This window comes from Orcinus orca, chromosome 18 (genome assembly GCF_937001465.1).
Source record: "Orcinus orca chromosome 18, mOrcOrc1.1, whole genome shotgun sequence".
Taxonomy (NCBI): domain Eukaryota; kingdom Metazoa; phylum Chordata; class Mammalia; order Artiodactyla; family Delphinidae; genus Orcinus; species Orcinus orca.
This window is the reverse complement of record NC_064576.1, coordinates 9064960-9077798: the sequence shown is the minus strand read 5'-3', so window position 1 is coordinate 9077798 and position 12839 is coordinate 9064960. Positions and strand designations below refer to the sequence as shown.

Below are 12839 nucleotides of genomic sequence, written 5' to 3'. Positions count from 1 at the left end.
GCTCCCGAGGGCGGCAGGCGCTCGGAGCGCTCGGGAGCGAGACTTGTGTTGGGGGAGGGGGGGTGAGAGATGGAGGGAGGCAGGGGAGCCCGAAAAGGCCCCACGCAGGCGGGGACAGGGGAGAGATCCGAGGGCGCGCCTCCCAACCGGGACCCGCACAGACCTTGGCGCCGCAACCTGCGCTTCTTGCGGCCGAAGATGCGCACTTTGGAGAAGATGTCCACCAGGTTGCCGTTGCAGAGCCCGCGGTTCCTGCTGGGACTGCTCCGCCTCCTGCCGGCGGACGGCCGGTCCCAGTGCTGCTCCCGCGCCTGCCGCTTCTGGCGGATCAAGCCGCTGGCGATGGCCGCGGCCATGGTGGCCCCGGGACCGGGTCCGGAGGAGGGCGGGGCCGAGAGGAGGGAGCTGGGGACACAGAGCGGGAAGGGCCGGCGAGGAGGGCAGGCCGGAGGGGCCGGGCCGGGGGCTGGGAGCGCTCAGTCCCGCCTGGGACCCATCGCCCTCTCCGCGGAGCGCGGGGCCGGGCCCGCAAATGCGCCCGGGGCGCGGCGGGGCGAACGCCGGGAGCCCGAGGTCGTGCCCGCCGCCGCCGCCACCGCGTCGGAGCCGGGACTGGGGCCGGGGCCGGGGCCGGGGCCGCGGGCGCCGCCGCTCGCGCCGCCTTCCTGCCCGGCCCGCCTCCCGGGCGGGAGGTCGAGCCGGCTGCCTTCTTCCCGAGCAAGGGATGGAGGGCAGGTGCCGGCCGGGTCCCGCGCGTCGGTCCGCCCAGAGCGCGCTGGGCAGGACTCAGCGTCGGACTCGAGCGGCCCCCCGGCCAGTGCCGCCGCTGCCGCCCGCTCTCGGAGTCCGCCGGTGATCGTCAAGTGTCTTGGAGATCAGCATCTGGAGAGCGCAATCTTCTCCCCGGAGATCTCAAATCAGAGCGCTTCGTTCCCAGCCCGCTACACTCCCCTCCCGTCCCCCTCCTAGGCCAGTCTTCAGAAGGAAAGAAAAAGGTATATATATAATAAGGACTTTAAAAAATATTAGTAATACTGTAAAAGAAAGCCAAAACCGATGGCAGGGGGTGGGGTGGTGAGAGGCTGAGCCAAAGCGGGTGGAATTGAAGGAATTATCAGTGCGCTTTTTCTTGGATGAAACTCGCAGGTCTCCGAGGCTTCCGAGGCTTAGCGAGGGCTTCTGGATCTTAACGTGCCTCCTGGTCCACAGAAACTCTCAGCCGTGGTTGGAACGCAAGGTGGTTTCCGCCCTCCCCGCTAATCCCTTCAGCACCAGAGCCTCTCCAGCCCGGGAAGGAGGAGGGGGCGGGGGGGAGGGAGGAGAGTGTGTCCCGAGGAGGGAGGCGCCTCCACTCCCTACCTAATCCACCCAAACTTGCTGGACTCTCCCTTCTGCTCCCAGGAAAAGCAGGCTTGTCGTGTTGAAACCGTAGCAGAGCAAGAAGGAGAGAGGAGGGAAGGGGACAAGACGTGGAGAGGTGGTGCAGAAAGACCCCCTTCCCAAATTTGCTCTCTAGCACTTGGAGGAAGAGATGGCAGCAGCTGTAGCTGCTGCAGAACGGCAGCGGGAACGGAATGCTGAAGAAGCTACCACAGAATATTAAGGGCGGGCGGGGTGTCACAGTATTCCAGCGACAACAGAAAGCAGCCAGACTGAGGGACACTCCAGTCTGAGCTGCCGTCTTTGGCGTCCCTGGGTAGGGAGCCAGGGGGCAAAGCATATGAACTATGTCTGAAATTCAAATACAACAGCTGCTGCCTCTTCTCCTTGACTCCCTGTCTGTGTCCTGGCAGCATTCTGTCATGGATAACCAAAAACATGAAGGTCCAGGAGGAGGGGAACCAGTGCAGAGCACCCTAGAAAAGGAGGTTGGGAGAGAAACAATGCGTGCTTGGATGAATACAGATCCTTGGTTCCTAGGACACACTCCGAGCCACAGAACTATAAGTAGCTTTTGCTCCTATGGCTTCTTACCGTTTCCTCTTCCCTTTAGACTGTTTGCTTATCATTCCAAGAAGGTAAAGAAAAGAAACGCACAAACTAGACTTCTCTCAATCCAGTGTGAAGAACGGAGGAAAGAAAACTCATCTGATAATTAGTACTTGTAACAATCACTTTTCTGGTGACCGCTTTAGAGCTGGAAAGAGGAGAGACACACTCGGAAGGCAGCCCTGGGAGCAGTTCTGAACCAACACCCACTTTCTCTTTGCCTCAGGAATAGGCAGTAAAGTACTACAGAGACTTGCAACCAGGCAAGTGGGAGAAGTTCAGACAAGGGCTGATTACAGGGAGGCTAGACACCTTCTGCTCTAGGGAACTTATCCACAGTCTCTCCAAGGAAGCAATTAGTGCTCAGCTGTTTTTCACTGTATTTACCAATAAGCCTCTCTTGGGGAAGAGAATTTCATCTAAGAGGAGTGTGTAGATTTGGGTCCAATGCAGATATCATTGGATTTAGGATAATGTATATACTATTTAACATTAAAGAACATACTCTGTAAGCTTATTTTCCCCACCTTACCATGTTTTATATACATGAAATCTATATATATGTAATAACTACGATTATTAAAAGGAATATGCATGAATAATTTTCCCAGGAATTTGCAATCCTTAATCTCCTATGAGATAGAAAAAGTGAAGAAAAAAGGGTGTGTTAACTATTTTGCTCCATGTCTACCTTTTTTTTTCTCTCTTTTACATGTCTTTGTTCTTACATGTTTACTAAGTGTATTTAGTATTGCCATGCTCTTGCTTTAAAAGGGAAGGACATTTGCAGAGATGGATACATCTAATAAAAGGCTATTCAAGTGTTTCTTTTAAGAAATTCACCAAAATAAGTCGTATTGAACAGAAATAGTAGCTACTCCTACCTTCCATTATTGAAGAGTGGCTATCTGGACATTTCAGACAGTACAGATTGGAATTTCCGAACGACTTTACAATTAAAGCAAACATATTTACCTAAAGCTAGTAATGAGTTTTTCAAAGAAGCAAAATGTTAAGTATAGTGACCTTTTCAATCTAGTACAACTGCCCCAAATTACATAACCTAGTTAGCTTCTTTTTTTTAATCCTCGTGATATACGTGTGTAGTATAATAATTTGAACAGAGTGAGATTAAGCTGCTTCTTATTATAGCTGTGTTAATTCTTTTCTTTCCAGGCATTTTCTTACAATTCAGGGTTCTCCCCAATTCCCTGGATTGTATAATCCAAGGGAAGGTCGGTTTTTTGTCTCCTTCGGACCCCTCCCTTCAACGCCCAGCTGCGGTTCAGCACCACGGACAAGGATCCGGCCACAGCCAGGGCACGCGGAGAGCAAGCAGGTTCCCCTGAGCGTGGGCGCGCTGCTGGCTTCGAGAGGCTCCGATACTCTCTGCCCTTAAAAGCAGCTTTCCGCTGCCCAGCCCAAGCCACCCAAGGCGGAAAGGAAATTAATCCTCACGGCTTCCACTGGCATTAGTAACCCACATTGGAGCATGAAGCTTTTCAGCTTTTTGAGAACCAAGAAATACTCTCTCCTGATGTATTCCAACGCCTGGCGCAGCGCCTGAAACAGCGGACTCCTCAGTCCCGGGGCGTCTACTCAGAGCGTGAATTTCACAAGCCTTAAACGCTTCTGTCTGAGGTGGTTTCTGGTTTTAAGGGAGCATGGGGTGGGGGGAAGCACTTGGGCTAATCAAGGTCTTTTAGCTTCATCTCTACGTTTTCCTTTTACCTCCCCAAAACGCTGTTTAGTTGTTTACAGATAGAGGTAAGCGAAAGAAAACGCAAGAGAGCCATCTGCTGTCTTAAGCTGTGATAAAAGCGTGTGCAAAAAACCAGAGTGAAAACCGTTCAGGGCGGGTGAACCGAAATCCATACCTTGCTGTAATTCAGAAAATAATGTTACACTCATGAGAACCGCCTCGGTGTCGTTCATTTCACCTTTGAATGTACAAAAACAAACAATATAGTACTGATCAGGTAGAGTGGCTCCTGACCAACCTGTTAGGCGTCTGAACTCTGATTTCAGACAGTCTCGTTCATTTCTGGATTTTGCTCCATCCTGGCTGTATAATGACCTCCAGTGAGTTGCTTCAGTTTCTCTCAGCCTCAATTTCCTCACCTCTAAAACTGAGATGATAATAAAATCTCCTTCTTAATTCTTGCGAGGTTAAATTTAGTAATGTAAAGATCCTTGTCCATTTTCTGGTACATCCTCAGTGCTTAAAAATGACAGTTATTATTGTCATGATGTCCCAGATCACTCATTTCTATCTCGGAAATTCTTTTCCAATTTCCATGTCTTTTTCAAGATCAAAATGTATGTATTCCCATGTATATTTCCTCACCTCCGAACTGGGTACCTGAAAAGATTTTAAGTAATTAGAAATGTAAAAATTATTTTTTTAAATAAAGAAGCCCAAGGTCAAACTTTGGTTCATAATTGACTAAATTTGTGAACTTAGCTCTGTAAGGCTCTTTCCCTACTCACTGAATAGAGATAATAAAAACATTTCCCTCCCTCACAGAGATTAATATGTGTGCCTATGAGAAAAGAGTTCTAAAACTGTAAAGTACCACACAAGCATTAGTTCATTGGAAGCTGATTGTTCAACTACTTCCCTGTGCTCGCAACATCTCCAGAAGATGCCATGCTCCCTTTGGCCCCTCTACTTTGCATATGTTTTTCCTTCTACCTGGGACACTTTTACTGCGTCTTGCCCACACTCCCCTCGGTAATATAAAACAGTAGCTAAAATCACAATTGGAGTAAAGCAATCATAGGCTTGACTGTGCATCCTTGAGCAATTCATCTAAACCTCTCTAAGTTTCTATTTCTTCTTCTCTGTAAAATGGTCACAATAATGCAATAAGGTTATTATGAGGATTAAATAAGAACATGTATATAAAACACAGCAGTGCCTGCCAAATAGTGCAAATTCAATAAATGATAGCTACTGGTAATCATTTAAGTCATCACTCAGGTCTTCATTTCTTCAATGACCAAGTCCTACATTGACACTTCTATGAAGATGTCTAGTAGGCATCTCGAGCTTAACATGGCCAAGATTAAACTCTCTTTCTTCTTTCTCAAACCTGCTTTCCAATCTGCCCCATCTCTGGAATGACATTTCCATTCTTCTTCTTCCTCCGGCCCCAAAACTTGGGCATCAAACTAATCTCATTTCTTTCTTTAGTACCTCTTATGTAATTCCTCAACAAAATGTATTCACTCTACCTTCAAAATAGATCTACCGTAAGATCACTTCCCACTATATGCACTGCTACCCACCACCACGATCTTTTGGACTATTACAATAGCAGCCTGATTGGTCCCTTGGGATTCACCCTTGATCTTCTTTGATATGCCTTCAACACTGTGACCAAAGTGTTAAAGGTATAAATCAGATTATATTACGCCTCTATTCAAAATCCTACACCTCAGTAAAAACCAAAGTCCTCACAGTGCCTACAAATCACGCTCCATGTGATTTGTATCTCTCATCTACCTTCATTTGTTATCTGACACCATCTCTGCTTCTCTCTCTTCATTCACCAGTTGCCTACCTCAACCTACCTGGCACGTTGCTATGGCAGGACTTCTGTGCTTGCTCTTCCATCTGACTCTCACCTCCTGCAAAATCTTTGCTCACTTATTATCATCCCAGTTGAGATCTTCTCTTACAAATCTAGCTAAAATAGCAACCTCCAAACACAGTCAATCCCTTCTTCTTTCCCTGATTTAAGGTTCTGCATAGCAGTCACAACTTTTAAAAATTCTATGTGTTTTTATATATGTATTTTAATATGCATCTTATTTATTTGGACTACCTTGCTCTTTTAAAACACAAGCCTAAGAGAGAACATATTTTGTGTCTCATTTGTTGACTGCCACATATCCAGTTCCTAAAATGGGGCAAGGCAGAGTAGGGGTTTAAAGAATTAAGAAGTTGGATACAAAGACAGCCAAACAGTTAACACCAAATATGAGGAACAGAAAATCTTGCTTAGCCCAGTCTGTCAAGGATAAATTACCCCATGGTGCTTGATCTCTTTAAGAGAAGAAAGAAATCTAAAATTCTATTTGGAATATACACAATCTCAACCCTGTAAATAGGATATACAGAGAGTCCTCTAGACTTTGCTTGATCATTTAGGTTCAACTTAACATGACATGTAATTTTTTTTAAACCAAAGCATTAGCAAAATATTTAATATGAAAAATCCACGACAATTCTATGTTAGATATTGGGTTGGCCAAAAAGTCCGTTCGGGTTTTTGTACACTGGTACGTGAAACCCGAACGAACTTTTTGGCCAACCCAATATAATCATATATTTATATACGATCTAAAATACCATTTCAATTATTTAAGACCTCAACCTTCAAGTAAGTTAATGTCCCAACAAGAACAATGACATTTATATTGTGGCTTCCTAATACAAGTTGTTCATTATCACAACCTTCCCAAATCACCATTCTACATCCGTAAGAGGACATGTAGTTTGAGTTCTTAGTTCCAACAGTGATTTGGGGCTTACTGAAGGTTGCGAGACCGACTTCACTTGGATTGTAGAGGACAATGCTACTGATCTTTGTGACTCATCCCGCCCCCCAATACACATCCTGTTTTCTCCCTTGCTTTCAGGCTGCCAATTGACAATATGCCCCCTTTTCAAATCTGTCATTGAATGCATCATTGGAAACTAGATGAACATATTTGATCATCTATAAATACAAAAGTAAATAAAGCCTAAGGGAGGAGAATATATAGACAAAAAACAGTCTTATTGATACTGATTTCATTATTTAAAGAGCCTTTTCCCCTTGCCTTCTGCATTTTTGTTATATTCTAGTTTATTTTATTGAGTAGGTTGCTTAAATTCCAAATATGTAAGTCTTTGTAGGGTTTACTAAAAACAAGTGCATTATTTCAACTTCAAATAAACAAAAAACTCTAAAGAACATATTCTGTGACACTGATGTCATTACTAAATGTTAACACTTCTTATTTTCACAAAGTAACAGTCTACCTATGTTTCTTCATATATGTCATTGCCACAGCCATTATTTCAATGTAACCAAATTCATCGGATCTAAGAACCCATTGACTTTAAGATGCATCATTTAGCTACAAAGGAAAAAAAAATTTTGTTCAACTATGTCACATCACAGATTACAAGATGTATATCAATTTCAGAGATATTTATTTAAAAAAAACCTTTGCATCTTAGACTCAACGAAATGGGGTATAATGGGACTATGTAAGTCTATAAGTGGGACTGTACCCTTATTAACCCTGTCATGCTCTGTATTTTGCTTAGACATCATACATCTTTTGGTTAAAATAGATTTTAAGTGCTTCAGAGAAACTGTGTTCTGAAATATCTTTACTTTCATTATTATTGTTGTTGTTGTTTTAATTCTTTTATCTCCCTGTGAGTCTGAATTGGAAGGACAGGATGGAAACAAATATTCCTCAAATATTTCCTGCTTACTTATTTGATCATCTCTACACAATAAGCGACTCACTCCATTTTGTCACATGGTTCCCTTTGTGAGTCAATCACTTTTGAACACTTAAAATTAAGGATAAAATATGAAGGCCCAACATTTTTTCACAAATAAGTTATCATAAATTAATTTGGGATGAGCTTGAGTAGAGTTAAAAAGGATATATTGACATTTATGTTTTCATCCTTTGTTCTGGATTAAATGGGTTTTATTTGAAAATGTATGAGGTAATTCTGAGAATTTAGTCAGTACTGATGACCCTTTTCATTTTTTACTCATTTGGAAGAACATCAAAAAGTAATGTTAAGATGCACTTGGGACAAATTTTCAGGTAATTAATTAAGAATGAATGTGTATCCCTTCCTTATAATTCAAGTTCAAAACCTTGTTTTATTTTTTCTGTGATAGTATTATTGACCTTTATTTTAGATTCAAAGGATAATCAAAACGAATGTTAAAGTGTTTTAAGTTAGATTTTTCAAGAAGTAATTGATTGCATTAATGTTATAACAGTCTTGTTGATTAATTTTGCTGGATATATTTATTTCTCATAGGGAACAGATTTCCATCTATTAAAAAAAAAACCTGGAAGGAATTTTATTGTCACTTAATATTTTGATTCAATAAAGAAAAAGTGGAAACTATTGGTACCGAAAACTTGTGAACATTCTTACCTATAGAAGCAATACCAGATTGATATAAGCAGATGGCTTCGATTTACAAATCTAGTGTATTTTTAAAATTTGGCTAATATGTTGGAAAAATACTCTCAGTGGTTTCCAGCCTGCTTTATTAAAGTGAACTCAAAATGTGCATAGCATTCATTTCAGAGTTGTGAGCAATGACTTATCTTTCCTCACTCTACATGAGTTGTGGGAGATGATAATAACATCGATTTAACGATATATCAGTGAATCGGGTTTTTAAAAAGAATATTGAATATATGTGTCGATGGACACTTAGGTTGCTTTCGTGTCCTGGCTATTGTAAATAGAGCTGCAATGAACATATATACAATGGAATATTACTCAGCCATAAAAAGAAACAAAATTGAGTTATCTGTAGTGAGGTGGATGGACCTAGAGTCTGTCATACAGAGTGAAGTAAGTCAGAAAGAGAAAAACAAATACCGTATGCACATATATATGGAGTCTAAAACAAAAAAAGGTTCTGAAGAACTTAGGGGCAGGACAGAAATAAAGACTCAGACGTAGAGAATGGACATGAGGACATGGGGAGGGGGAAGGGTAAGCTGGGACAAAGTGAGAGTGGCATGGACATATATACACTACCAAATGTAAAACAGATACCTAGTGGGAAGCAGCAACATCACACAGGGAGATCAGCTCGGTGCTTTGTGACCACCTAGAGGGTGGGATAGGGAGGATGGGAGGGAGACGCAAGAGGGAGGGGATATGGGGATATATGTATAGGTATAGCTGATTCACTTTGTTATAAAGCAGAAACTAACACAACATTGTAAAGCAATTATACTCCAATAAAGATGTTACAAAAAGAATATTGAATATTTCAACAGAAAAAATTATTCAATTTCCAAAAAAATGAGAAATGAACTTTCATTTATATTCTCAATACAAAGATTCTGTGTGCACTTATGATATAGTCTTATCTGTATTTAACATTGTAACCAATTTATATTCAATGATTACTAGAATGGTCACTTTCATAGCAATGGAAGGTTCTAGGTTAATTATGTTCTTTGTATGTAGTATAAATGGGCTAAACACATATATGAACATGTGCACCCATGCACATATGCACACACATATACATATGCATGTGCCAAAACACATAGCTAAATTCATAACTCTGGTAAAGATAATTGTAAAGCATTAGTGATTTCCAAAGAAAAGTGACTTGCAAATTCCCAATTCAAGAATCTTAGAAAACTATTTTCATTACCACCCTAAGAATGTAGACAATATCTACCTAAATTCACTTTTGAAATTTTTCTCAATAATAGTTCAATGGAAATTAAGAATAAATTAGAGTATAGGTTGTAGCCATAATTCTTTGAACACAAACTGAGACTATGTCTCTCTCAATTTATAAAGCACCTAAATAATATTTGTATAATAGTCTGTGAAGAACTTTTACATGTATTGAAGTGGGTGTCATGATTTCCATTTAAGATAAATGTTAGGTCCCAGAGTTGTTAAGTGATTCTTATGTTTACAATGCTAGAAAGTGGAAGACACAGATCTTAAGTACATCCTTTTTCCACCAAGCTATCTCCATCCAGCTATTTAAAATCCGACTACCTGTCACAGCACCAACTGTAGGATGGAGACTCTCACATGGGATTTGAGGACCCTCAGCAGTTTCATGGATGGATTTAGGATTATCTGTGATTCCCCCTGACATTTGTACTAAAGGAAAAAAATGGGGCGCATGTGCATTTTTATGGAACCTGGGTTCACAGTTTTCATCCAATTCTCAAAGTGACCTGTTTCCAAAGCAAGAATAAGAATCACAACTGTAGAGGGAGGGAAAGAAGGAACACACAACACTCAGTACTACATTTCTGACTATAAAAGTTAATACATACTCATTAAGAAAAAGTTGGAATATAAAAATAAATGATAAATAAAATCACCTCTAATCTTGACATTAAAAGTTTTGGTGTATTTCTTCTGGTTAAAAAAAATCATTACATGAAAATTTGCTCTCATATTTTTGGCACACTTTAGTGACTAAGAAACACACTGAGGTAAAAGCCAGTGTATCATTCATACACTTTAGCTACATGAAGTCCATCAGAAACTACTATATTCTACATTCTATATTTTCTAAAAGCTCTTTACAACTCAAAGATCACCTCCTTCTAAGTCATGCTCTAAGTGTTCTAACCTCTGGGGCCAATCCTTGCTTTAGTTTTCAGAGTTTTAGGAAGTCTAGCTAAATAACTTAAGCCTTAGGGTTCTGAAAAAAATTGCTATTTATCTCCTTCTAATCTGGGACTCTACTTCTAAAAACTGCATGTGAAAGTAATTTCCAAAGTGCAATGCACTTAAGAAATGTTATCATTATAAGTTGATGCCATTTTGCGGGTTCAGCAGAACGTAGTTCCTACTTTGTACTTAAGAACTAAACAATTATATCCTTAAATTGAGGCCCTGAGTCCTTCTCAGTAACCTACAATATGTTTCCTATTGCTTCTGTGACAATTTGCCACAAATTTAGTTGCTTAAAAACAATACATTTATTCTCTCTCAGTTCTGGACGTAAGAAGTCCCAAGTCAGTTTCACTGGGTTTTGGTCAAGATATCTACAGAGCTGGTTCCTTCTGGAAATGATGAGGAGAGAAACTGCTTGTTTTTTTAATCTTCTAGAGGTCAACTTCATTCCATGGCTCAGGGTCCTTTCCCTGTGTCATTCCAACCTCTTTCTTCTCTTGTCACATCTACTACTACTGATTTTGCCCCCATTCTCCCCCCCTCTTCTAAGGGCCCTAGTGATGACATTGGGCTCACCCAGATAACCCAGGATCATCTCCCAGCTCAAGACCTTTAATTTAATCACATCTGCCGAGTTCCTTTTACCATCGAAACATACAGTTGCAGGACTAGGGATTTACATGTATTGACTTGGACATCTTCTGGTGGGGGGCAGTGGGGACAGCTATTATTCAGTCTACCAAGCCTACCCTCTATCTAAAGCACATGAAAATAGAGCCCTGCCTAGAATTTGATAATCACCACCCCCAACCCCAAGAGCATGGACAAGGTATCTGCTCCAGGATGCCAGTTTTTAAATGAGAGTACTGTTTCCTACAAAATAGAATTCTTTTTAACAACAGCTGTTTACTTAATTGAACCTGACGAATGCCTGCTTCTGCACTCCCCATTACTTTACTCCCTGCTCTCAGTGATGTCTTATTATTGGCTGGGACTCTCTGATACCACCTGCTTACCTGAATTTCTTATGCCTTTAATTACTGCATCTCTCAGAAAAAAACAACAACAACAACAACAGTACAGCAGTTTTCAGACATTGTGGAAACAGAGCCATTTTGGTCCCCTGTGGGCTGTGAGGATGCATTTTCTGAGTCACACATAAATCCATGAAGAATTTAATTCCTTGAGTTTATAACACGCCTTTCATGAGATTTAGGGCCATAGAATTGAGCTGAATAAAACTAAAGCTAAACATGTGATGCTCTACAAGATGAGATTTAGGGCCTGAGGCTATCACCAAATGAAGGAAATAGATTCAGAACGTCTTTTTTTCCCCATTCCATTTTCGTTTTTATTTAGCTCTAGGGGTAGTAGGTAATTGCTGTTTCCTTTCAGAAATGTAGACTAGCTCCTTAGGTAAGATTTTGCCTTCACTCTAGATTTGACACTGACTACAAATGAAAGGTATCATTGAAGTTAAAGATTTTTTTAAAGGAATCAGAAATATTTTTCAGTGAGATTGATATGGACAGAGGGATAGAGAAGGAGGAACCTCAGAAACAAAGAATAATTTCAGGCAGAACGTCATGGAGAGTTTTAAATGAACAAATTCTGTAGCCCTGGTCTCTAAATGTCTCTTTGCTCACTCCTTTGGCCCCTTTTCCCTTTTTATGTTGTCACTCACTTTACCTTCCTCTGATTCCCTACAAAGGTTTGAAACTGGTTTCTAGAGATGAGAGTATCCAATGGTTACAAGAAGTCTTTGGCTTTGAGTCTGGAATAGCAGCTATTCTACTTTGCAGGCAAATATATATAATTTGAAACACCGAGACATATCAGTAAATGGGTCTCTTCCCAATGAACAGGGATAAAGGGTCCAAGCAGAATTATTCTTCCCCCAGATACCTAACTGGTGCAGCCACCTGGGCTGAGGAGGAGAGAGCCCCAGTCACGCTCATAGACCTGTGTGCACCTCCGCATAAAATGGGCTTAGTGATCTTCTCCGGGGATTTAGTTCTAGCAGGACAAGTCTCAGATTAGTTTATGTCAGGGAATTCTGACTACAAACCAGAGACAGCAATTTCACATGTCTTTCTACTACGAAGATTTGATTTTAGCTCTTGGTGCCCCGCTACAAGAGCCAGACAGATGCTCAGGCGCTGCATTCTACTTTTCACGTTACTTAGGCAGATAAACCAGGGGTCCTAATTCCCAGACCTTTATTGTAGCTTCTTCACGTGCCCTCTGAAGGGGCACTGTACCCTCCGCCTCAGTAAATGCGTTCCCACCAACTCCCAGCTTCTCAAGCTTCCGGGGATGATCTCTTTGCCTCCCAAACACGCCCAGCCACCTGAGTGCAGGGCTCCGGACCCGAGGGCTCGCCTTCCCAGGGCCTGGTACATGCGGACGCTTCCCAGCT

At 41.8% G+C, this 12839-nt stretch overlaps 1 protein-coding gene across 3 annotated transcripts in view; it reads right to left on the bottom strand.

Annotated features, from left to right (window-relative positions):
- FGF14 (fibroblast growth factor 14) overlaps positions 1 to 12839 on the bottom strand; it is a 620737-nt gene that overhangs the window by 173320 nt on the left and 434578 nt on the right. The window contains exon 1 of one of the 3 annotated variants that reach the window (XM_004273621.3): positions 164 to 402. The exons of the other annotated variants lie outside the window; for them this stretch is intronic. Within the exon in view, the coding sequence (XP_004273669.1) occupies positions 164 to 356 (193 nt within the window). The 5' untranslated portion in view covers positions 357 to 402. Of the gene's footprint in view, positions 1 to 163; positions 403 to 12839 lie in introns of those variants that run through there. 3 annotated transcript variants of the gene reach the window in all.